Source organism: Molossus molossus, unplaced genomic scaffold, assembly GCF_014108415.1.
Source record: "Molossus molossus isolate mMolMol1 unplaced genomic scaffold, mMolMol1.p scaffold_m16_p_20, whole genome shotgun sequence".
NCBI lineage: Eukaryota > Metazoa > Chordata > Mammalia > Chiroptera > Molossidae > Molossus > Molossus molossus.
The window spans coordinates 17,541,239-17,567,529 of NW_023425356.1; the positions used below are offsets into that span (position 1 = coordinate 17,541,239).

Sequence of the window (26,291 nt, forward strand, 5' to 3'; positions counted from 1 at the left end):
ATAAGCTGGCTTTCTGCTCGCTCCTCTGAAAATGCAGCGGCTGCTGACTCCCGCGAAGCGGGTCTTGCAGGTGAGGAGAGCGACGCAGGAATTGCTGGTCACGCCTGCTCGCCTTCTCCCCGAAGCCCACCAAAGGTGAGTCATGTTGTTCCCAGGGCTTGTGCGGGTAACTCTTAGAGAAGTGCCATGGAACCGGCAGAAGACAGGCAGAGGGTCTGCCACCAGGAAAAACTTGCTAGAATCCAAGTCAGAAGTTGGTAAAGCTTGTGCTCAGCCTTAGAGAAGCAAGTTAACCTCTGGGCGGAGGGGTACTGAGTTACCTCATCTCTAAACAGACAGTCCCTCCCAGCTACAGAGTTCCAGGACCCCCAAAGCTCCGACACCTGCTATTTGTAAGTGAGGACATCCTTCATCCCCCGGCTGCACAAAGAGCAGAACTCTCAGTACCAGGGCCTGCAGTCAGCTTCCTCCACCGGCCCCACCTTTGTCCACAGCCTCTGCCAACAGCAGTTAGTAAAACCAGCTGCTTCAAGTCACTGCAGCCACATTTCGAAAGGACTAAGGATGACAAGTGTCTTTCTCTGCCTTCTGATTTTATGAAAGGGAAAAATGAGATGTAAAGACATGTGTGAGTGGATGTGTGTGCGGGTGTGTGTGCATTCTGCTTGTGCGAAGCACCTATGATGCTCTCCTTTTCTTTGTAAACACCTGCCTGGTCTGCCCACGTGCACAGCTAGTCCCCAGGACCCGAAGTCATCGGCTGCCCTCTAGGGCTGGCCCCTTCTCTGCTGGCACTTCTACCCTGCATTCCATGAACACGTCAAATCTTGACCCTGAGCTAGTCGTTCCTCTGGCCTGGTACCCAGGAACCGGGGAGTGTGGCTGTGTGGGGCAGGTGATACTCCTTGGCCTTCCTGTTCTCTCTAGAACTCTCCACCGTTGTCCACAATCTCCCCCACCCCCTGTGTACAGATCACATGTCCCAGAGCAGAGTTTCACCTGTTTTTGAATCTGTGAGGAAGGGACTGACGTGGGTTTGCTTGTTTCAATACGCAACATTTGGCCGGCCACCAAGAAACAAACCTCCGTCCTTGCCAACCTGCCCCTCCTCCTGACGTTCTTGGTTCAAGATCTTGGAATCATGATCCACGCTTCCTTGCTGGTGTACCCACAGTGAATCCCATTTTCCGGGGCCTGAACAGGTATTGAGAATCTTCGTTATGGGTCTCTTGTCCTCTACTTGTGGATCCCCTCTAATCCGACTTTAGAGCATGGGCTCTAAAGCCACCTGCAGACTTCTCCGTCTCGGCGTGTGCCTGTGCCCTCTACACCTACTCTTCTTATATGTCGCCCCCCCCCCTTCACGCTCCACTCCAGGCATCCTTACCTGTTTAGTCACCCCCTGTGGCCACTGTCTCTCCAAGGTCCCTCCAATTCTTCATCAGCAAAAGCCACACTCATCCATCAAGATCGATCTCAAATGTAGCATCTTCCATGAAGTCCCTCCTGAGGTCTGCCATCCACAGGGAACCCACCTCCTTTGAACCCGTGTGGGACTTGCCGTAACCTCTCGTGGCCTCTATCACGTCTGACTGGCGGTTGGGTTATGGGTGTAAGGGCTAATCACATTCCTCCCCGTGCCAAGGAGCCCCAGACCCCTGACCTCTGCTCTTCTCTGCTCGCTCCCTTCCCACAGCCCCTCCCCAGCTCAGTGCCTGGCATCTGATAGCGAACCTGGAGCACAAGGGAAGGAGAGGAGATGGAGTAAAGACATAAAAGCTTGTGTGTGCTCTTGAACGAAGTGACGCCAGAACAAAACCAGTTTTAAAGTAAATAGAACGATTATTCCATAGAGAAGAATCAGAGAATTCCATAGAGAACAAGATGTGAAGAAGGATACTTTTAACTCCAGTGTTCTGATGTTTCCGGAAACTTTCTACATGTTAACTTTTCTTCAAGGCTCCAGAATCCATTTCCAGAAACAGCCACCTGCCCAGACAGTTACAAAGTTACCAAGCGACTGACTCTCTGAGCGCTCAGCCTTAGATTTCTCACTGGGAAGAGAGGGAGGGAGGAGCTCAGAGAGGCAGCGTGAGGATGAGGCTGAGGAAGAGCCAGCCAGGCACGGGCCCAGCGGCTGGCCACCAGCTCCGGGCACTAGGGGACTCCTCCGCGAATATAGGGATACAAACTCCAGGTATTGGGCGTGGGAGCACCAAATGCGTAGGGAGGATAACTAAACTCCAAACCCTCTTGTCAGATATGGGTGAACGTTTATCCCTTTGCCCCACTCTGTGTGATCATGGGGTCCCCTTTGCCCCTCAGTAGTCCCCCAAAGTCACCCTCCTGATGGAGCAGTGGGGTTACCAGAAGCCCAGACTCCTCAGGATGACTGACAGACACACTGAATCGGCCACAGTGCCTGTGGCATGCAGCTAGATGTATAACTGTGTGGGACCACCCTGTCCCGCTTCCACGGTCAGAAAGCCTGTAGTCAGACACAAGTCAAAGGGACTTGGTGACTCACGCGTGTGACACACACAGGACAGTGGAAGAACAGAAGATCTCCAACACAAGATAAACTGTGAAGTTGCTCTGAGCCCATCCCTTCACCAGTGTGTGCCTTGATTTCACCATCTGTAAAGTGAAGGCTGGCACTAGAGTAACCAGACCTCAGGTACTTCCGTGGGGGAACAGGTAGGAGGTGGGCTTGGTGAGCCCTGTTCTTGTACGTGGAAGGGAAACTCCACATTTTGAGCAGGGACATTAGGAGGCAGGGTGGAGGAGAGGTGGGAGGGTCCAGAAAGGAAACAGATCGTCTTTCTTCTTTTACTGACCTTTTCCCCATTTTCCCTCTCCTGCCATTAGAAGTGCCCTCTGCCCTCTGCCCTCTGCCCTCTCACAGCCTTTGCTTGTTCCACTCCGTGTTTGGAACAATATCTGCTTCTCCCATTAAACTGGGCCCTCTTGGTGAATGCAGAGAATGTCTGATTCGCTGCTGTGCACCTGGAACCCAGCACTGTGTTGAGTGTGTTCAATAAAAATCAAGAGACCTAATCAAGAAAAGCAGAGAGGATGAAATCAAGCAGAAAACTTCCTTAAAAGTAGAAAAACATGCCCTGGCCGGGTTTCTCAGTGGTTAGAGCGTCAGCCTGCAGTCCGGAGAGACCCAGGTTCGGTTCCTGTTAAGGGCATGTACCTCGGTTGCAGTTTGTCCCCGGCCCTGGTTGGGTTGTGTGGGTGGCAACTAGATGTGTCCCTTTCACGTCGATGTTTCTCTCTCTCTCTCTTCCTCTCTCTCCCTCCCACTCTATCTGAACAAAAGGTGAAAAAATGTCCTCGGGTGAGGATAAAAAAAAAAAAGAAAAAAAAGTAGAAAAACAGTAGTAATGTTCTTGTGTAGAAAAAAAGAAAGAGCCCGGCCAGTATGGCTCAGTGGTTGAGCATTGACCCACCCACCAAGAGGTCGCCAGTTCTACTCCCTGTCAGGACACATGCCCAGGTTGTGGGCCCGACCCCCAGTGGGGGGCATGCAGGAGGCAGCCAATCAATGTTCTCTCTCATTGATGTTTCTATCTCTCTCCCTCTCCCTTCCTCTCTCTCTAAAAATCAATCAATAAATAAAATTTTTTTAAAAAGAGGATAAGGGAGACTAATAAGAAGGGCACTTTAAAAATGAATGAATTGGCCCTGGCCGGTTTGGCTCAGCAGTTAGAGCGTTGGCCTGCGGTCCAGAGAGACCCGGGTTCGGTTCCTGCTGGGGGCTCGTAGCTGGGTTGTGGTTTGTCCCCGGCCCTGGTTGGGTCATGTGGGAGGCAGCCACTCGATGTGTCCCTTTCATGTCGATGTTTCTCTCTCTCTCCCTCCCACTCTATCTGAACAAAAAATGGAAAAATGTCCTTGGATAAAGATAAAAAAATAAAAAATAAAAACGAATGAATGAATTGCCCTGGCCAGTTTTGCTCAGCAGTTAGAGTGTCGGCTGGCAGACCAGAGAGTCCCGGGTTCATTTCCTGTTAAGGACACATACTTTCATTGCAGTTTGTCCCTGGTCCTCATTGGGGTCGTGTGGGTGGCAACCACTCAATGTGTCTCTCTCACATTGATGATTCTCTCTCTTCCCCCTCTCTCCTTCCCGCTCTTTCTGAAGATACATGCAAAAATGTCCTCAGGTGAGGATTTAAGAAAAAAATAAAATAAAATAAAATAAAAATAAATGCATTTTTTTGAAGTATGCCCTATGGGGTTATAACATCTGTAGCAGTAAACTACATGACAATAACAGATCAAAGGGCTAGAGAGGACAAACGAAGTTCAAATAGGGTGTCACATTGTTCAGAAAGTTGTATTCATTTAAGTTATACTATAAGCCATATATTATATTGCAATCACTAAGATCATTACTGGAAGAAAAAGAGATAAAATGGAATAGTAAATACTTGCTTAATCCAAAAGAATATAGAAAAAATATAAATAAATAAATATATGAGGCAAATAGAAACAAATGGTGACATGGTAGACTTAATCCCAACTATGTCAATAATTACAATTAATGTAATTGAATTAATTACCCCAGTTAAAGCACCAATATTGTAAGACTTTGTTAAAATTTTTAAAAGACCCAACTATATGCTGTTTAGAATAGATGCATATGAAATATAAAGACCCTACGAGGTTAAAAGTATAAAAGGACAGAAAAAGATATACCAGGCAAACAATAATAAAAAAAAAAAACTAAGGCAGCTTCATTAACATCAGGAAAAGTAGACATTACGGCAAGATCACACAGATAAAGAAGAACATGTAATAAGAAATAAAAGAGTCAATTCAAAAGAAATATATAATAATCCTAAATTTGTATTCTTCTGATAGCATAGCTTCAAAATATATTTTATAAATGAATGAAATGATCGCTGTGTTGTTTCTTGAGGAAACTGGCTAGAGACCATTCGTGGGATCTTGATTACTATTTCCACAGCAGGTTTTCTACCATCCCTGCTGTCCCCTTGGCCAAAAGGGATACTTGGCCAAAGGACGTGGGCATCCTTGCCCTGGAGGTGTATTTCCCAGCCCAGTATGTGGACCAAGCAGACCTGGAGAAGTATTACAACGTGCAAGCAGGGAGGTTCACAGTGGGCTTGGGCCAAACCCACATGGGCTTCTGCTCCGTCAAGGAGGACATCAACTCCCTGTGCCTGACGGTGCTGCAGCGGCTGATGGAACGCACGAAGATCCCGTGGGACGCTGTGGGCCGGCTGGAGGTGGGCACCGAGACCATCATCGACAAGTCCAAGGCTGTCAAAACAGTGCTCATGGAGCTCTTCCAGGACTCAGGCAACACTGACATTGAGGGCATCGACACCACCAATGCCTGCTACGGTGGCACTGCCTCCCTCTTCAACGCTGCCAACTGGATGGAGTCCAGCTCCTGGGATGGTAGGTGCTGCCAGAGGTCTTTCGTAAGAAAGGGGCTGGGGCTGGAGACCGAACATTCAGTTTGCTTCCCTGTTCCCCAGGCAGCTTCATCCAGGAAGGGGGGACAACTTACTCACACAGCTACTGCTAGCATCCAACAACCGGCACGACAACAGCCGCTTCGACTTGTACACCTCTGTACAGTTAATGAGGTAGTGTGTTCCCAGAGCCATTCATTTATGCTCACCACATCCTAGGAAGTAGGTGTGATCCCTGATTTGTAGCTGAGAAAATGGAAGATCTGATATCTTACGTACCGTGGATGGCAAGGGCAATAGGCCGAGCCAGATCCAATAGCGTTCCCATTTTACCATACCTGTTCCTCTACAGTTTCTCCTAAGTATCTGAGAGCAAGAGATTGGTGATGTTGAAAGATTTTAAAAAGTTAAGTGTGAAGGGGAAAAGCCCCGGTAAAAATAGGCCCGAAGAATCACAGGATAGACTGTTACATGAGTATTTATTTCTACTCTTTCTCCCTTGCGTTGTTCCTAGACATTGCTTTTGCATATTGACATGACTCTGTATCTTACTTATGTCTTCCCTCAACTGCAAGAAAGAATCCCTGTTGTGATAGCATGAAAAGGTCCAAAGGAAACAGTACAAGTTGAGAATTAGAAACCTAGCTCTGTCACAATGTTGTTGACAAGTTTGATGGACTTTCAGCCTCATAGTTCTTTCTTTTTTTGTTAATCCTCACCCACTGATATTCTTCCATTGATTTTTAGATAGAGGGGGTGGGGGAATATTGATGTGATTGGTGGCCTCCCGCATGACCCCAATCAGGACGGGATGGAACCTGCAACCCAAGTACGTGCCCTTGACTGGGAATCAAACGCATGATCCTTCAGTCCTTGGGCTGATGCTCTGACTGCTGAGCCAAATTGGCCAGGGCAAGCCTCATTGTTCTTATTTGCTTACCTGCTTTGCAGGGCTGGTAAAAGAATTGAGTAAGAAGCCCTGGCCGGTTTGGCTCAGTGGTTGGAGCATCTGCCTGCGGTCCAGAGAGACCCGAGTTCGGTTCCCACTAAGGGCATGTACCTCGGTTGCAGTTTGTCCCCGGCCCTAGTTGGGTCATGTAAATGGTGACCACTCGATGTGTCCCTTTCACATTCATCTCTCTCTCTCTCTCTCTCTCTCTCTCTCTCTCTCTCTCTCCTTCCCACTCTATCTGAACAAAAAATGGAAAAATGTCCTCGGGGTGAGGGTAAAAAAAAACAAAAAAAGAATTGAGTCAGCTATCCACGGAGGTGTGAAAGAACAGTACCTGGGCAGTCAAAGCACTCGATATATACTAAATTGGAAACTAGAATTAAAACCTTAGAAACCATAATGAACATTAATTATAAAATTAATTATGGCCCTGGCCAGTTTTGCTCAGCGGTTAGAGCGTCGGCCTGCGGTCCGGAGAGACCCGGGTTCGGTTCCCGCTAAGGGCACGTACCTTGGTTGCAGTTTGTCCCCAGCCCTGGTTGGTCGTGCGGGTGGCAGCCACTCGATGTGTCCCTTCACGTCGATGTTTCTCTCTCTCTCTCCCTTCCTCTCTCTCCCTCCCACTCTATCTGTACAAAAAATGGAAAAATATCCTCAGGTGAGGATGAAAAATAAAAAATAAAATAAATAAATAAATAAATAAATAAATAAATAAATAAATAAATAAAATTAATTATGAAGTCTTAATGTTGCCAGGGACCTTAGAGATTATCCAACCCAATATTCTTTATTTTAAAAAGAGGCCAAGAAGAGTTTAACGGTTTGTCTCTGTTCACACAGCAAAGCAGTGGAATTCCAAACACCCATTCAGTGCTTTCCCGCAGCTCTGCGTAGCCACGCCATCAGCAGTTCCATTGATTTGGGACGTTCCAGTCTCTACGTCATCAAATCTGTCCTTACCGTCCTTACAATGCTTCTCCTGCTTGGCCCTTATTTTATTACATCTCCAGCAACCCCTGCTGTGTTTACCACCAATATGTCCAGTCAAGTATTTAGTTGGAGAGTACGAATAAAAGGCAAGGGACACTTACCAGCCTTTAAGCAAAAATCAGAGCCTAGATTTGGGAGCATCATCAGCTTTAAGCATGTCATTTCGAGTCAGTAGCTTCTGCTGAGTGTCTGGGCATTCCACAAAAGAGGGCTTCAACTGAGCCCTGCTTTAATGTGACATCTTGATGGGGAAAATTAAAAACAAACTATTGAGATATGGATTGTTACTTTGTATAAAAATAAAAGGCATATTTAAACTTGAGCCTAATGGCTACTGCCAAGACCAGACAAGGCCAGCGTGGGTGAGATAGACCTCTGCTTCTGACCTGGCCAACCATCCACCTGGGGCCCTTGGATGGGAGGAGGCGGTTCAGGGACTCACCAAGAAGTTCAGAATTACTCCTGAGAAACCACAGGATGTGGGTGGTAGTGGCTCAGATGACCTCATATTTTCTCGTCTTTTTTTTTTTTACAAAAGTAATTGAAATTTATACTTTAAACAACACACACACACATTACACATGCACAAAAGGGTGTAAAGTGAAGAAAAGGTTTCCTTTTGACACCTTATGACCACTTTGTAGATTTTAACACTTGCAGTGTCTACAGATTCTTCCATATTCCTTCTATGTACCTGCAAGTATACACATATCTATTCAGTTTTCATTTTTAACATTATACATATTATTTCTCATCTCTATGATGTCCCAGAGGTCATTCTATATCAATATACTTAAGGTCTACTTTCTTCTTTTAAAAGCTACACAATAACAATAGTCTATTCATTAATATGCCAAACTTTACTTAATTAGCCCCATATTGTTTTAGATTATTGCTTTTTGCAGTTATAAATAATGTTTTAGTGGACATTGTACCAGCTTTGCCTGCTTGTGATAAAGGGTTGTAAGACTAGATTTCTGGAAGTGAAATTGCAGGATGTGTTGTTGGTTTAAGAGTTTGATACAATGTGCCCAATTGCTCTTCAAAATGTTGCACTAAAGTACCTTTTTTTTTTTCTTTTCGTTTTTATTCTCACTGGAGGACTTTTTGCATTTATCTTCAGATAGAGTGGGAGGAAGAGGGGGGAACAAAGAGAGAGAGAAACATCGATGTGAGAGAGACACACCGAGTGGTCGCCACCCACACAGCCCCAACAAGGGCCAGGGACAAACTGCAACCGAGGTACATGCCCTTAATGGGAACCAAACCCGGAACTCTCCAGTCCGTGGGCCAACGCTCTAACTGCTGAGCAAAACGGGCCAGGGCTAAAGTATCTTTCTACAACACTATTAGCAAACCTGATCTCTGTCAATTTTATAAGTAAAATAATAGTGTCATTGATTTGCCCTTTTTTTTCCATTATAAGAGCGCTTCAATATTTTTACAATATTTGTTGGCCATTTCTCTCTTACATTCTTTGTCTTTTCTATGAGACTTTTATAAAAGAAGAAAAATAGCTTTTTGTGGGTTATAAGTATTGTAAATACTTCCCCAGTTTGTCTTTTGAGTTTGTTTCTTTTCTTTTTAATCTTCACCCAAGGACATTTTTGCATTTATCTTCAGATAGAGCAGGAGGGGGAGAGAGAGGAAGAGAGAGAAACATCAATGTGAGAGAGGCACATCAACTGGTTGCCACCCTCACAACCCCAACTAAGGCCGGGGATGAATTGCAACCGAGGTACGTGCCCTTAGCGGGAACCAAACCCGGGACTCCCCAGTCCATAGGCCAATGCTCTAACCGCTGAGCCAAAACAGCCAGGGCTAAAGTCTTTATTTTTGAATGACTTTTCTTTATTGATTTTAGAGAGAGAGGAAGGGAGAAGGAAGAGAGATAGAAATATTGATGAGAGGGAACATCGATTGGCCGCCTCCTGCATGCACCCCACTGGGGATCAGGCCCACAACCCGGGCATGTGCCCTGACCAAGAATCAAACCAGCGATCTCTTGGTGCGTGGGTCGACGCTCAACCACTGAACCACACCAGCCAGGCTTGAGCTTGTTTCTGGTAGAAGGTTTTCATTTTTAAGTAGTCAAATTTATTGAGTTGTTTCCTTAATGGCTTCTAAATACATATATACATACATATAGATATATATATACAGACTCAGACAAAGATACAGAAGTGTGTGTGTGTGTGTGTGTGTGTGTGTGTGTATGGGGAAAATATTTTTTTGTTGGGATTGGAGTTGGAATTGTTATAATTCTTAAGAGAAGGCCCTTAGATTTCACTGAATGTGGGTTGGAATCCTCACTGAATCCGTTTTGTGCCATCTATTAGCTGTGTGGCTCTGGACGAGTGACTGGAGTTCTTCAGGCCTCAATCTCTTCGTCTATAGAAAGGAGATAACTGGCCCGGCCAGTGTACTCAGCATCCTCCCATGGACTGAGAGGTCCCGCTTCAATTTCCAATCAGGGCTCAAGCCCGGGTTGCGGGTTGGATCCCCGGGGCGGGGGGCGGTGTGCAGGAGGCAGCCAATCAACGTTTCTGTCTCTCTCTCCCTTCCTCTCTCTCTAAAATATCCATAAAAACATATATTTTTTTTAAAAAGGGTGATAACTGTATATAATATATAGGGTCATCATGAGGATTAAGTTACATACAAACATGGCTCCCAAAACAGCACTGGGCGAAATCCCAGGGGCTTCAACTTAGCAGACCCTCCAATTACTGCCATGTCTCTCCCGGAAGCTCAAGTTTGGTGTGTTTTTGATTTGCTTCTTTGTTTGTTTTCTACAAGGGATGACAGGGGGCAGTATTATCAGATGAAAGTGGAACAAATAATAGTGAAGACAACACTTATTTATTGAATAATATTCTGACTGTTATAGAGGTAGTAACTATAAATCATCTATAGTAAATGTCATTACTCAACATAAACCTTTCACAATAAAAATGCTATCAGGGTCCTGGCCAGTTTGGCTCAGCGGTTAGAGCATTGGCCTGCGGTCCAGAGAGACCCAGGTTTGGTTCCCGCTAAGGCACGTACCTGGGTTGCAGTTTGTCCCTGGCCCTGGTTGGGTCATGCGGGTGGCAACACCTCGATGTGTCCCTTTCACGTTGATGTTTCTCTCTCTCTCTCCCTCCCACTCTATCTGAACAAAATATGGAAAAAATGTTCTCAGGTGAGGATAAAAAAAAAAATACTATCAGGTTGTTCAAAGACATGGTTTAGGATCCAGTCAGAACTGGGTTTGAATATCAAGTTCCGTATTCACTAGATGTGAGACCGTAACAGGTTACTGAATCTCCCTGGAAGGTGGTGACTCCCCCTGTAAATGTAGATGTTATCTGCCTCATTGGCTGGTTTTCAGAATTGTTTGAGGATAACTAATGTCTAGCTAGTTTCTCAAATGTTAGTTTCCATTCCTACCCTTTAGCTTTCTATGGGAAGGAATTTCAGCCAGAGTGTACCTAAAGTACCCCCAAAAGTGCCAATTAATACATTTTTCATTGAATTTAGAAACAGGATTCTGAATAAATAAGCATATTTTAGGTAGAGTAATAGGACATTGAGTTTTGACTTTGCATTTCTTTACATATTTTTATTGATTTTTAGAGAGAGAGCAACAGAGAGGGGGAGAGAGAGAGAAACATTGATGTGAGAGCAAAACGTCAATTGGCTGCCTCCTGCATGCCCCCCACTGGGGATCGAGCCCACAACCCAGGATTCCGACTGGGAATTGAATGGGCAACCTTTAGGTGCACAGGATGACACCCAGCCAACTGAACCACACTGGCCAGAGCATTGACTATTGACTTTGCATTTCAATTGTGTCACAATGAATTTTGCTAGAACATAAGCTCCATGGACTAGGGATTTTTGGTTTTGTTTGCCAGTCTACCTTTAATACCTGAAATTGTGCCTGGCACACAGGAGGCACTGTCTACTAGAGAGCTGGTAGTGATGATAATTATTTCTTGTCTCTCATTCCAGGTCGCTATGCAGTGGTGGTCTGCGGAGACATCGCGGTGTATTCCAATAGTACTCTTCGCCCCTCAGGAGGGGCTGGAGCCGTGGCAATGCTGATTGGGCCCCAGGCCCCTCTGGCCCTTGAGAGAGGTTTGTAGTAACCTGTGGATGCGTGGTACCAAGAGATTGTACACGGCATGGCCAAATGCACAGCTCCTGATCCCAGACTGGCATACCCACTCTGCAGGGCCGAAGGATAGATGTGAGAATAGCACTTGCTGTCTATCGGTGGGACTGGGGAGCAGAAAGGGAAGAGAGGGATCAGGGGGGTTTCCTCCTCTGCACCATTGCTCGTTGGGATAATGATGCGTGGAATAAATGGTGCTGATGCTTTAACAAGAATCTTTGAGCTAAACTGACAATTGAAGATGAAAGATGATAAGTGGGTATAAAATAAAAAAATCTTTCTTTTGAGATTTGGCATCGATTACAGATTTTGTTAAACCCATATAGGTGTGGAAGGAGAAAGAAATGGGTCTCATTTATGTAAGAGCAACCATCTATTTCACTGCCTTTGAACATGTGAGGGATGCGGAGTGGGCTCGGGCTTGGGCCTGAGACGGATGAAAACCAAGAGGCTATAATGATTTTCCCGTCCTCTCTGCTCGCCATGGGCTGCGCTGGGTAGTCTCTGAACCCCAATGTGTGTCTTGCCAGGGCTTCGGGGAACCCACATGGAGAACGTATATGATTTCTACAAACCAGATGGGTCTACGGAGTACCCAATGGTGGATGGGCAGTTCTCCATCCAGTGCTACATACGGGCCTTGGACCAATGTTACAAAGTATACCGTCAGAAAATTCAGAACCAGTGGAAACAAGGTATGGGGCTCAGAGGACAGAAAGCGGAGGTTCAGTGTACATGGGGCCAAGAGTTTGTCCTAAGAGCTTAAGACAAGGTCTCTTCTGTCCTCTGAAAATGATCTCAAGAGAATTGTTTCATGTCCCCTTCTTCTTACACCCTTCCTTAGGTCGATGTTCAAGTCCATTTGGTAGTCATTCAAACTCAAGTATAAAATTACCTCTAGCCCTGGCCAGTTCGGCTCAGTGGTTGGAGTGTTGGCCCAAGGACCGGAGAGTCCTGGGTTCAGTTCCCGCTAAGGGCATGTACCTCCGTTGCAGTTTGTCCCCGGCCCTGGTTGGGGTCATGTGGGTGGCAACCACTCGATGTGTCTCTCTCACATCGATGTTTCTCTCTCTCTCCGTCCCTCCCTCTCTATCTGAAGATAAATGCAAAAATGTCCTTGGATGAGGATTTAAAAAAATAAATAAATAAATAAAATTACCTCTATGTGCTGGCTGGTTTAGCTCAGCGTTTGAGCATGGGCCGAGGACCAAAGAGTCACGGGCTCAATTCTAGCTATATACCTCAGTTTCAGTTAGTCCCTGGCCTTGGTCCAGGTCATATGGGTGGCAACCAGTTGATGTATCTCTCTCACATCAATGTTTCTCTCTCTCTCTCTCTCCCTCCCACTCTATCTGAAGATAAGTGGGAAAATATCCTGGGGTGCGGATTTTAAAAAATGTGCCTCTAACTTGAGCTAAATAAAGTAAACAATCTAGGCCAAAGCCACCTGTGTGGAACCAGTGGGTGTCAGCCACCTGGGGAGGTGCTGTAGTGAGTCAGAGTAACCACACCCTACTAGGCCTGGGGTTTGTGTCTGCTGAAGCCAGGAGTGATTTGATGCTTGGCTGTAGTTTGCCACCTTTGAAAGTCTGGTTGATGTTGAAAAATCTTACCTGTATTTTCAGTATACTGTTATTAGTGATTTTCCTCTGGATGGTGGTCACAAGTTGATTTTATTTTTACCTTCCGTTTCCAAATTGTCCTCTAAAATATATGCACTGCTTTTATAATCAGAAAAGAAACAAATTTTATTTTGGAAATAAAGACAAACCTACATTTACAAAATAAAGGCGGCCCTTACCTGCTCAGCCATGCCCAGAAGGGCACCAGCAGAAGGCAGGCCTCCGTGCGGGAAGAGGCAGGTGCTGAAGCACAAGAGCGTGGGTCCTGGGGTTGGCGTCAGGAGCCACGGGTGAAATGCCAGCTACCACCTGCCCCCGTGGTGAGGGTCGCCTGGTCCTCTGCCCACCCACCGTGAAACTGCTGTTGGCTAATTGCTGCCACCGCCTCGAAGTTCTTATGGCATTCCATTTTATTCCATATTCTCACGCGGATTTTTAAAAATCCTCACCCAACGATATTTTTCCATTGATTTTTCTTTTTAGATAGAGTGACAGGGAGCCCTGGCTGGTTTGGCTCAGCGGTTAGAGCGTCGGCCTGCGGTCCTGAGAGACCCGGGTTCGGTTCCCGCTAAGGGCATGTACCTCGGTTGCAGTTTGTCCCCGGCCCTGGTCGGTCGTGCGGGTGGCGGCCACTCGATGTGTTCCTTTCACATCGATGTTTCTCTCTCTCTCTCTCTCTCTCTCTCTCTCTCTGTTCCCCTCTCTCCTTCCCACTCTACCTGAACAAAAAAATGGGAAAATGTCCTCGGGTGAGGATTAAAAATAAATAAATAAATAAAAAATAAAAATCCTCACCCAAGGATATTTTTCCATTGATTTTTCTTTTTAGATAGAGTGACAGGGAGGGAGGGAGAGAGAGAGAGAAACATCGATGTGAGAGAGAGACATCGACTGGTTGCCTCCCACGACCCTGACTGACCAGGCCTGGGATGGAACCTGCAATCAAGGTACGTGCCCTTGACCAGGAATCGAACCTGTGACCCTTTGGTCCTTGGGCTGACACTCTAACCACTGAGCCACCCCGGCAAGGGTGGAAGAATTCTTCCGCAGAGGTTGGCCATAGTGGACAGGAAGAACATGTCGTCTTTCCCTTCCTCCTTTGTAAGGAGGGTGCGCAGGGAGATGCGGAAGGTGGTGAGCAAGCCCGTGAGTGTTGCTGGCGGGCCGCGACCCTCGCTCAGGCGGAGGCGAGGGCGGAGGTCTGAGGGCTGGTCCGCCATCCATCTTCCTGCTTTCACACTTGCTCCTCCAGCTGGCGTCGACCGCACTTTCACTCTCGATGACTTACAGTTCATGGTCTTCCACACGCCGTTCTGCAGGATGGCCCAGAAATCCCTGGCTCGCCTGATGTTCCATGACTTCCTGTCCGCCAGCAGTGACGCCCAGAGCAGCCGCTACAAGGGGCTGGAGGCCCTCAAGTGAGTCCTGTGGGGGAGCCTGGCGGCTCGCGAGGGCCGAGCCTGGAGTCTGGACCCCAGCCACTCCTGTGGGGGCGAGGACTCCCCTCCAACACAGCAGGAGTGACACCCAGCCTCACAGGGTTCTTGGGTGGCTGTCACCTGGCTCCTCCGCCCGGTAGTGGGGAGCACAGGGCGTCTGCCAGCACCTCCGGGCCGAGGGACTGTGAGACGCTTCAGAGCAGAGAAAGGGGCGAGCCTGTGGCTACATCACTCAGTCAGTAAACATTCGATGAAGTGAGCTGTGTGCCAGGCGTCGTACTAGCTGCAGGGACACCGAAGCCAGCGTCGCCTGCTCTCTGCCTAGAGGCTCTGGCAGTCTGTGGACAGAAACACCTAGAAGGACATAAACTCAGGACAGGACCGCCGCTCGGCGAGTGTCCGGTCTCACTCCCTCTCGCCACTGGCTTGTCGCCTCCATGTCCCCATCTATGAAATCGAGATTGTCCGGCTCACCCTCGTGGAGGTCAGTGAAGCAGGAAGAAGGCCATTTATTGATGCCTTGCTCCAAGATACTTAGAAAACAGAATCTTCAATGCAGAGAATTCCCACTAGGAAGAGAATGTTCCCTTTCTTCTTGGTAACTATCCATATCAAGTTCTGTAATATGCCGCCAATATCTGCCCCAGTACGAACCACTGCTACTAACTCAAACACCAGCCCCTGACTAACACTCCGAAATTAGCACAAACACAGCTCACGAGACCTGCTCCATAACACACACAAAAAATCCTAACATAGGCCAAAGACAATAACATAATTATCTTTTTTTTTTTTTTTTGAACAGTTCTTTATTGAAATAGGCAGAGGCAACAGGGCCAAGAATGTGCGCAGGGCCAACAGGGTGCAGCCACCCTTCTGTGTCCCTCTGACTGAGGTGGCCACAGGCCAGCCTAGTATCTTTAATATAGTCAAATCATGTCAATGATAAGATAAGCACTGGAGTAGAAAACAGAGCAAAGGATATGGATAAGACACTTCCTCAAGGAAGAACTGTGTGTGCTCATTAGTAACAAAGTTAGACAATGATCATGTTCTCTACCCAGACTTTTAAAAGTTTGAGTGCCCAGAACTGACGAGGTTATGGGAGAATGAGCGACAGTGGGAACGTACATTGACACAGGGTTTTGGGGGAGCAACAGCAAAACATGAAGCAAAGGGCCTAATGATGTGAATGCCTTTTGGCTCAGGATTTTCATGTTTAAAAGAACATGTAGAGCCCGGCCAGTGTAGCTCAGTGGTTGAGCGGTGACCCATGCATCAAGAGGTCGCTGGTTCAATTCCCAGTCAGGGCACATGCCCAGGTTGTGGGCCCAATCCCCAGTGGGGGGCACGCAGGAGGCAGCCAATCAATGTCCTCTCTGATCGATGTTTCTATCTCTCTCTTCCTCTCTCTCTAAAAGCAATAGAGAAAATAAAAATAAAAACAAAAATAAAAAAGAACATGTAGATTATTTTGTAGTATTTTAACTAGTGAGGACAGGAATGGGGAGATGGGCCAAAGTAGGGTCAATGCTATCATGGCCCATTCTTGCAGCCTTTAAAAATAATGTTATAGAAGGTGATTTAATGTCAGAGAGAAAAATAGTTAAGGAAGCATGCAAACAGAATGTAAGCATGACTTCATTGCCCAATACCCTGTATGAAGTCGGGATGGATTCCACACGAGTTATGACCTGCGCGCTCTCTCCCAATGGCAGGGGTATTAGTGACATTTCCATCTCTGCGCTTTCCTGTGTTTCTAAATGTTCTGTAAGAAAACCGTGTGCCCAAAACTCTTCCCTCCAGAAGCGCCCCTTCCCCCTCACGCCCCGCCCCCCCCTCCCCCGGGCCTTTCACCAGCCCCGCCCTCTGCCACCTCACAGGGGCCTGAAGCTGGAAGACACCTACACGAACAAGGACGTGGAGAAGGCCCTCATGAAGGCCTCTCTGGACGCGTTCAACAAGAAGAGCAAGGCCTCTCTTTACCTGTCCACGCACAACGGGAACATGTACACCTCGTCCCTCTACGGGTGCCTGGCCTCACTTCTGTCCCAGTGAGTACTGTCCACCCCGCTTCCCACCTCCCACCCGTGGTCTGAGGGTCCACCGAGTCGGTGTCCTCTTCTGGTTATTTATTATTTTAAAAAGGAAGAAAGAAGAAAGGAAGGCAGGTAGGAAAGGAGAAAGGGAGGCGAAAGAAACGTGTTTTAAAGGTATGCATAGGGCCCTGGCTGGTTGGCGCAGCAGTTAGGGCATCGGCCCTCGGACCAATGAGTTGAGGGTTCGATCCCCATCAAGGGCACTTACTTTGGTTTCGGTTCGTCCCTGGCCATGGTTAGGGTAATGCGGGAGGCAACCTGTTGATGTGTCCCTCTCATGTCGATGTCTCTCTCTCTCTCTCTCTCTCTCTCTCTCTCTCTCTATCTCTCTCTCTCTCCCCCCCTCCCTCCCACTCTGTCTGAAGATAAATAGAAAAATATCCTCAGGTGAGGATGAAAACAATAACAAAGGTATAGGAGGTTCACTATCAGTATTAAACAGTCGTCTCCAAGGTGAAGTTTATGTATCATGTCAGGGGATATGCAAGATCTACTTGACGCAGCAAGGAAATAGAGGCACTTTTGTGCATAGTTTTATCTCATCCATTTAAAATCTCTATACTTTGTAAAACATAATGGTTAACAGAGTCTAGTTTTAGAGCCCACACCTAGGTTCAGATCTCTTTACTACTTACTAACTTTGACCTTGGGAAAATCCTTGACCTCTATGTGCCTCACTTTTCCTGTCTATAAAATATATGCAACAACAGGCACCCCCAGGGTCTGAATGAGTGTTACATGTCAAAAGCACTTAGGACTGTAATGCTCACCCTGGCCGGTTTGGGTCAGTGGTTAGAGCGTTGGCCTGCAGTCCAGAGAGAGACCGGGGTTCAGTTCCCGCTAAGGGCATGTACCTCGGTTGCAGTTTGTCCCCAGCCCTGGTTGGGTCGTGCAGGAGGCAGCCACTCGATGTGTCCCTTTCACGTCAATGTTTCTCTCTCTCTCTCTTCCTCTCTCTCCCTCCTACTCTATCTGAACAAAAAATGGAAAAATGTCCTCCGGTGAGGATAAAAAAAAAAAAAAAACAGCTGTAATGCTCAGCAGATGCTCAAATGTCTATTGTTATTTCTATCGACACTATTTTATGGAATGTAGAAGGAAACACTTGTACTGTAGTTAATGCATAGAATATAGTATAAACTTGATGATTACTAACGAGGGGCCGTAGAAGAGTTACAAGTGCTGGAAGCCTGCAATGAGTCCAGTGGTCTGACCTCCACTCAGAGATGCCTTCAGAGTTCACAGAACTCTCCTCGTCTTCATGGGTGGGGAGACGCTCCTTGTACACCCCAAAATTCTGTTATGCTTCCTGTGCCTTCTGCATCTTGAATTTTAGTTGTTTCCTTCTTGGCACCTTTTTCCCCTTCGGACCTACCCCAGTGTCCAAAAGTCCCTCTGGTGGGAGTGCTGGGAACCCTGTCCAGCTGGAAGAGGTGAAGTGTATTGGGCCGATAGGTTAGTTGCTTGTTAGAAGCGCAGAATGCAATGCTGATGTGTTTTCTGGGACTTGGTTTCTTCCCGGCAGGCACTCTGCCCAGGACCTGGCCGGCTCCAGGATCGGCGCCTATTCCTACGGCTCTGGCTTGGCAGCAAGTTTTTTTTCATTTCGCGCATCCCAGGACGCGTCTCCAGGTGAGCCCGCCTTTCCATCAGGCAAGTCCGGGAAGATTCATCTGTACCACCACCGAGGATCCCACCTTGGCAGAATCATGTGATTAGGAACAATTAAATCCCCGAAGGATTCACGCAGTGGAGTGAGCATGTCTCACTTGGGTATTTGAAGCTCTTCCCTGGAACTGCGGTGGGTGTGGGGACCACAAGGTGTTCCAGCAAGCAGTCCAGGCCGAGTGATGGTGGCTTCGCGTAGCTGACCAAAGAGAAGCTGGTGGATTTGAGATATCCAGTAAAGAATTGTTGATTATTATTATTATTAGTTGTTGTTGTTGTTGGTGGTGGTGGTGGTTAATCCTCACCCAAGGATATTTTTCCATTAATTTTTAGAGTGGAAGGGAGAGAAGGAGAGAAGGAGGGAGAGAGGGAGAAACATCCATGCAAGAGAGACACATCTATCGGTTGCCTCCTGCATGACCCAGACAGGGCTGGGGATGGAACCTCAACCCAGGCACATGCCCTTGACAGGAAATCAAACCCGCAGCCCTTGGATCCTCAGGCCAATGCTCTAACCGCTGAGCCAAACTGGCCAGGGCAGTTGCTGATTATTATGTGATGAAAGTAATAAAAGCGCTGAGCACTATGTGAGGTGTACCTGGCCCGGCCGGTGTGGCTCAGTGGACTGAGCATTGTCCCACGGACTGAGAGGTCCCGGTTCGACTCCCAGTCAGGGCACATGCCCGGGTTGTGGGCTCCATCCCCAGTCGGGGGCATGCAGGAGGCAGCCAATCGATGTTTCTCTCCCACATCAATATTTCTACCTCTCTTTCCCTTCCTTTCTCTCTAAAAAAAAAAAAAAATCAATGAAAATATTTTTAAAAAAGAGAGAGCCTTGGCTGGTTTGGCTCAGCAATTAGAGCGTCAGCTCACAGACCAATGAGTCCCGGGTTCGATTCCAGTCAAGGGCACGTACCTTGGTTGTGGTTTGTCCCCGGCCCTGGTCGGGGTCATGCGGGAGGCAACCAGTCGATGTGTCTCTCTCACATGAATGTTTCTCTCTCTCTCCCTCCCTCCCTCCTACTCTCTCTGAATTAAAATGAAAAAATATCCTCGGGTGAGGATTAAATAAAATAGAGACAGAGAGCGATGCCCCTGGGCCGGATGAGTGTGTCTGCCCCTGTGCTTTGCCAGCACCTTGTTTGCTGGCCTCGATCTCGTCCTCGTACTCTAAGCCACACTGGAGCACCCCAGTCCGAGCCCCCACGAAGCCGGCTGCCTGGGCTGGTGGTGGGCAGCAGTGACAGTGACAAGCAGGGTAAGCATCTCGCGTTGCTTCGCAGGCTCCCCCCTGGAGCAGCTGGTGTCCAGCATGGCAGACCTGCCCACACGCCTCGCCGCCCGGCGGCGCATCTCTGCGGAGGAGTTCACGGAGATCATGGAACAGAGGGAACACTTCTACCACAAGGGTAGGAAGGCAGGGAGAGAGCAGGAGACGCCACTGTGCTCAGATCCTGGGCCAGTAGCTGAGAACCAGGGATTCATCAAGGTCCAGAACATAGTGGGCCCCGGTGAAGATGTCTCAAAGGCATGACTGGGAGGGGATCTGTGAGGGGCCACGGGGCAAGAACTGGGTGGGGAAGCAAAAGACAGATTTGGGGTGAGGTAGCCGGCAGCCCGTGGCTTCTCGGTATAGATTGCAGCTCCCCGCCCAAAACAGGGCGCTGGCCAGTGTAGCCCACGAAGCCAGAGGCACGATCTTTGAAACACCATCCACACAGCGGTCGAAGGAGCCGACTTTGGAGCCAGACATCTAAATCTAACTGACCCGTGACACGCGCTAGCGCCTTCTCTTTGGGAAAATCATTGAACTTTTCACAGTTGTCTCATTTCTAAAATCCTGCCAATTTTGCAGGATCGCCAAACAAATTAAAACTAAAAGTATGATTGGAGAGACGCGTGGTGATTTTAAAACCACGGTGACTGTTTTCTCAAGCAAGCCTTGAGACTTATGTTTGCACTGCGGTCTGAAAGCGACAGAACTTACAGAACTGGGAACGTCCCAGAAAACCTAGATGTGCGGTAGTCATTGATCTTATCTGGAAGAGGGGACATGTTAGAGCAAAGAAGAAAAATTATGGAAATAAAGTAGGACCCCTGAGATGAACATTAACAGACAGGACACTGAAATACCATAAATCAGTCCGAGAACTTAGGACCCAGGAGGAGTGTCTGTTAGGGAACAGGACGCTGAGTTACTCCTCGAGCTGAGTACCATCGACAAAAGGACACAAGGAAGATCTCAGTGTTGGGAGGGCCTGTTTACTGCAGGAAATGTCATACTTCTATGATAAAAACTCTAAAGCAGAGCCTTCTGGACTAGATCCTTATGGACCAGATTTTCTCTTGTTTTTCTGCTGGCCCAGTGCCCCGTTGGGTGTCCAGGTGACCTCACAGCCCCTTGCAACACAGCAGGAAAGTGTCACCATGGAGCTAGCGGAGTCCCTATCACTATTTTCTCCTCTCCAACCGCATGTAGCTCTTTTTCAGCATTGCCTGTTTTCGCTCCACAGTGAATTTCTCACCCCCTGGTGATACAAGCAGCCTTTTCCCCGGCACCTGGTACCTGGAGAGAGTGGACGAGCTGCACCGCCGAAAGTATGCCCGGTGTCCGGTCTGAAGGTGGTGAGTGACACTTCGCGGGGTTGGTGGCGTAAAGGTTTTCCTCTGGGGAACGGAAGCAGCTCTGATCGTGTAACTAGGCCTGAGAGGGTCTGTCGCTCCCAAAATGATCAGAGGTGGGGAGTTTGTACCATGAAGACCAAGAATAACACCTAGGGCCCTTTGCCCTGGAAAGCCAAAAGCAGAGGAGAGGGGCATGTCCTTAAATCTTGCAGGTGAAAAACAGAGGCAGCTTGTTTATCTGATCTGCTCATGACAGGCAGCTCCCCTGGAAGCCCAACAGAACAAGATTAGCACCTTAAGGGAAGCAGGCTGTGACCTTGAACCTGTGGAGCCCAGTACTCCAAAGGGGGAGATCGGTGATGAAAACCAATAGCTTCAGAACAGGTACACACCAGCGTGGAAGGGACAGATTCCTAAAGAAAACAGATCTGAAGGGGAGAAGAGTTTCATGCAAGAGGTTTGGGGCCAGAGGAGAAATGAGAGACTTCTTTTGGCTCCTTTTTAAAGAAAAATCAAGTATTCGGAATTAGAACCTTATAGTTCATGGACCCAGATAGCTGCCTTCAGTCTATCTTCCAGGTTGGTAAGATAAGGGGAAAAGAAGAGTGAGAAGCAAGTTCTTTTACAACATACATCTCGATAAACACAGTCCCAAGCCCAAATACTTCCTCTATATTTTTCTGTTTTGTTCTTTGTTTCCCTCCTTTAGTAGGTGAAGGGGGAAGAATAAAGGGGTGCCAAGGGCAGGGTGTGGAGCAGGAGACCAGGAGGGAGAAGTCCACAGATAAAGGAAATACTGAGATAAAGCAGAAACCTACCAGTGAGGGGGCCTCCCCACTGCCAGGTGCTGGCATCTGAGGAGCTGGGTGGGGGGGCCAGGGACCTGGCCTGGGGCCGCAGCTGTGGATGAGAAGGCAGCCTGGGTGACCCCAACACTGCTCGGTTGCTGTTCGAAATGTGGTTCTTAAGGGAAAGTCCGTGGCAAAGGGGGGCTGTTAAATGTGTCAAGCTAGTTTAGTCATCAGGAGTGGGGGCAGGGAAAGGATGGAGGGAGAGAGAAAGAGAGAAATTTGGGGTTTTGAAAGGAGTGTTTCAGTGTCTGGCTCCCTCCCTCTCTGGGTGGACAAGCTCCTGGGTGCTCAGGCAGCACTGTGCCCCCGAGAGAAAGCTGGGGCTGCTGGACTTGCCCGTGCCCATCCCGCACACCAACGAGATTCTGGCTGAAACAGGACTTGGAGTCAGGGCAGGGCTCTCCGGAGCTCTGTGGGTCTCTGCACTGCCCTCTGCCCAGCCTGCGCCCCTCTGGGACAGACCCCAACCTGGGGACTGCGACCTCCCAGCCTTGGCTCCGCTGGCACTGGGCACGGGTCCCTCAGGCGGCAGGGCTGGGAGCTGGGGGAGGGAGGCAGTGTGGTATCTGGGACCTCAGCACGCAGACAGGAGGGGCCCGGTGCCCAGCCCTGCCTCAGGCAGGGAGCAGGTGCTGGGGGTGGGGGTGGGGTGCCCAGGGTGAGACTCCCGACTCAGTGTCCTGTTCTTGCTTCTTAAATTCTACAGCTCCATGGATGGCTCCTGGGAAAAGAGATGTTAGCAGAGCCTTTGCCCACAAATCAAGTAAAAAACAAACCCACTCTTCGCTGGTAAATAGATTGGCTTGGACACACTAGCCCGTAAACACTGGCCCCGCAGAGAGACCGCCACCCTCATGCATGAGGGTCCTTCATGCATTTCCTGCAGCGGTCACTGTCATGGGCTTGTGGCCGTGGGCCAGGGGCCCTCTGTGAGAAAGAGATGGAGAGAAGGCCTGGCCTTGACCTCCAGAAACGTGGCAGACCTGTGGCCTCCAAGATCCAGATTACTTGTCTGTCATTTGTTAGTAGCTTTGTTGTTATTGTTGTTGTTGTTAAATTTCTGTGCTGTTGTATCTTTAGTTTTGTCTGTGAATTTCTAAATGTTATACGTGGTACTAAGCTAATATAACACCATTAACAAGATAGAGAAGTTGAGAGGTAAAGGGTGAAAAGGTCAATTGTAGGTGCCGGATAATAACTACACTCTGGAGAGAGATGACTTTGTAGTGTATACAGATGTCAAATCATAATGCTGTACACATGAAACTTATATAATAAAATAACAAAGTAAAAGGCAAGAGGGGCAGCCAAGCCCCAATTGTGCACAGAAACAAAAATCACAAGCAAGAAAATAAAATTAAATACTCAAGAAAGAAAAGGAGGAAACCATTCTTCTACTTCCTGCAGAGAAGCCTGCAGGCCTCCTGGCCCCTGGTTCTGAGAACCCCACTCCCCAGGCTGCCGGGACCCACCCCCAGCCCCCAGCCCCGCAGCACGGTGCTGAGCACACTCCGCGATCTCCCCTCGCCGCCTCCCCGTCCACACCCGTTCTGAGGTCCACGGGGGTGAACGGCCCAGCTGGGCCCCCAGCTTCCTTCCCTGATCTAGAGACGCCCGTGGGGGACAGCAGCAGCCTGCGGCCGCAATGACGGAAGCTTGTAGGTCAAAGCCCTGTGGGCTCTGCCCGTGCGTGGGAGGAGCCAGTGTTATCTGAACGAGTAAACACAGGGGTTAATGGGTTACGCTTTGGGCTCCTCCGGCCAAAAAACCACTTTTGATGCCTAGCAGGGAATTTTTCCACTAGAGGTTGTTTGTCCCCTTGGGTCAGGGCACCCCTCTTTCCAGGGTCCTCTTATAAAACAGCGATGGCTCAGGGAGATGGGGGCTGGGGAGGAGGCTGCTCATGTCCCAACAGGACCAGGAAATCCGGGATAAACCCCAACGTGAGCAGCTAATCCAGCGTCAGCTGACGCCCTTCCCTGACCCTCCCCAGGGGCTGGCTCCAGGCCACTCCCCCAGCTGTGGCTGCCCCCCAGCAGCCCCTTGCCGCCCGCTCCCCTCTGCATGCTGTCTGGGGGCCCTCGGTCCGGTTAGCATCCCTGACAGGATAACATATGCCTTTGCTGAGATCTCCCAAGTGGTGTGTGTGGTCATGGGGGAAAAGCCCATGTTCACCTGAGTTCTTGAGATCAGAGACTCTGGGACTATAGTTCACAGGGGCTCTCAATGCTCGAACTGCCTCCCCGGCCTCAGCAGCCAGGACCGTCCATGGTGCCCCAGCCTCAGCAGCCAGGACCGCCTGTGGTGCCCGATGCTGGCGCCAGCCCTACCTCTGCTCAGCGATCTTTGGACAAAGCGCAGGGTTGATGTTACCAGTAGTTAATGAGCCTAACAGGACGATGACCAGTTGAATGGTGCTGCCCATACCCCTGCACACCGGCTGAAAACCAGCCCTGGTTCACCCCAGGGCACTCAGGGTGGCACTGGCCATCGCCACCATTAACCAGAGAGGCTCCCCCTCCCCTTCCCTGACTTTGATACTGAGCCCTCGGCTTTCCTGGAGTAGCTCTGGGACCCACATTAAAACTGACCCCTGCTGCCTCTGGACAAGGCCCTTTTCCCCAAATACCGTCAACATAGGAGGAAATGAGTTTCCAGTTGCCCTGTTACCCTTTCATCCTAAGGACTGCTAATATCATGCAGATAAAGAACTTCCCTGTGTGGGCAAAAACCACCCAGGGTGACCCAGAGCAGGGGAGAGGATGAGTGATTACTAGAACAGGACAGAAAGCAGTTATATTCATCTTAAGCAAGAGTGCGCAACGTCAGAGTGAAGAATGGTCCATCCAGCACGCGCGCGCGCACACACACTCACGTGTACACGCATGCACACGCACGCACACACCTTTCTAAACAGGAGTTCCAGAATTCTGAGGCCAGCTGCCTCCTGTTCCAGTATCTGCCGCCTCCATCACCGAACTTACGAGAAACTGGCTGTGCATATTCCCAGCCAAGATCCACAAGAATGACATTCCACTCTGAAGTTAGGCGGTGCGAAGGTGCCACACGCCAGCAGAACGCCAAGGACTAGACAGCGCCCTCTGTGGGCACCAGCTGGGTTTTTCATTGATCTTCCCTTTTTACACTTGAGAGTTGATGTGGACAGTCACGAAACAGAGCAATGCGGTGAAATGGCCCTATGCAGTGACATGCCACCCATATCCACAAAGATATTGTGGGATGCTCAAGTAATTTGGGTTTCTAAAATTGTTCTGGCCACCTGAGAGCGCAGAGTATGGTTTGTCTAGGGAGTTTTGAGGGACGAGGCTGAAAATTGAGCTCAAATCTTAATTTCATCAATCTCTGCTTGTTTTTCTAGCTGCCATGGGCTCAGGGACCCCTTCACCAGATGCCCCGTGATGCATAGTTCCCTTTCCAGTAGGAGAGGAGGGGTCATCTGGTAGTTAGGACACCCCGTCCAGATCCAAGTGAGTATTATCACTTGGTCAAGGGGCAGGCTCTTTAGTGCAAGGGGTTCTGTGTGCAACTGAGACCGGTTAACTTAAAGGCACAGGAATGAAAAAACAAGGTTCACTAGAGGCCTCAGGTCCGTCCTATAAACAGTGGTGAGTCGGTGCTGCTGCCAGCCCACGGTCCTCATCCAGCCCATCTCCTGGGTCTGCCACAGCCAGGGGACGGCACGCCGGCTCCGAGTCCTGCAGGTGCGCCAGCCTGCAGCTCAACCACAGCACGGAGGCCCAAGTGTGGGTTTGCTCCTGTCAGTGCCCATCAGATGCCCTGTGCCAGGCTTTATCCCCGGGCAGCAGTCTCAAAAACAGAAGCTAGTGAGCACAGGTACGTCTGCTGCATCCCCAACGACAGGGAAAAACCCCCAGCAGGTGAAATCCGTAGGGTCAGGAAGTGCCATTCTGTCATGTTTATGAAAATTATCTTTAAAAAAAAAAAATCAAGTATTATACTATCCAACCCATACTGAGCTGGCTTCGCAAACTCACCTAACATCCTCACGCCCCATGTCTCACTCACTTTCTTCCCCTTAAGAAATCCTCCCAAACACCTTCAGCTGAATTACTTCCTCCCCTGGACTCCACAGAATTCATAAGCACCCGCGGTGGCACTGTCTCTCCCACCAGGCGGGTATGGGAGAAGTCTGGGTTTTAATGCTCCTCTTTGGCAAATCATCCAGCCATGTCTGGTTCAAGATGGACGGGTTCTGAAATAGCAAGTTTTGTTGCTGTAAAAATGCCTCTGAACAACCGAGACAGGAGGGAGATCCCCGTCAGAGTCCCCACTCCAGGCATGCAGTTTGCCCATCCAGATCCAGCAGCCCAAGCCAACCCCATGGCTGCCGGTAGTCGCCCTCTGGTGGCTCTTGTGGGTAATGACAACACAAAGTAAGGAGGAGGTGGGGT

At 48.8% G+C, this 26,291-nt stretch overlaps 1 protein-coding gene across 1 annotated transcript; it reads left to right on the forward strand.

The window, feature by feature from the left end:
- On the forward strand, positions 1 to 22,794 carry HMGCS2 (3-hydroxy-3-methylglutaryl-CoA synthase 2). The gene is made up of 10 exons (XM_036272974.1): positions 1 to 135; positions 4,982 to 5,436; positions 11,392 to 11,517; positions 12,085 to 12,249; positions 14,429 to 14,594; positions 16,499 to 16,669; positions 18,240 to 18,346; positions 19,666 to 19,791; positions 20,896 to 21,007; positions 22,565 to 22,794. Exons 1-9 carry the CDS (start codon positions 32 to 34, stop codon positions 21,000 to 21,002), a joined length of 1,527 nt encoding a protein of 508 aa, XP_036128867.1. The 5' UTR covers positions 1 to 31; the 3' UTR covers positions 21,003 to 21,007; positions 22,565 to 22,794.
- Positions 22,795 to 26,291: the final 3,497 nt, after the last annotated feature.

Excerpts from the sequence above, each read along its gene's own strand:
- HMGCS2 (XM_036272974.1), top strand. The coding sequence starts at position 32 with ATGCAGCGGCTGCTGACTCCCGCGAAGCGGGTCTTGCAGGTGAGGAGA. Across the intron at positions 11,518-12,084 it reads CCCTCTGGCCCTTGAGAGAG|GGCTTCGGGGAACCCACATG; the intron begins GTTTGTAGTAAC and ends GTGTCTTGCCAG. Across the intron at positions 12,250-14,428 it reads TCAGAACCAGTGGAAACAAG|CTGGCGTCGACCGCACTTTC; the intron begins GTATGGGGCTCA and ends TTGCTCCTCCAG.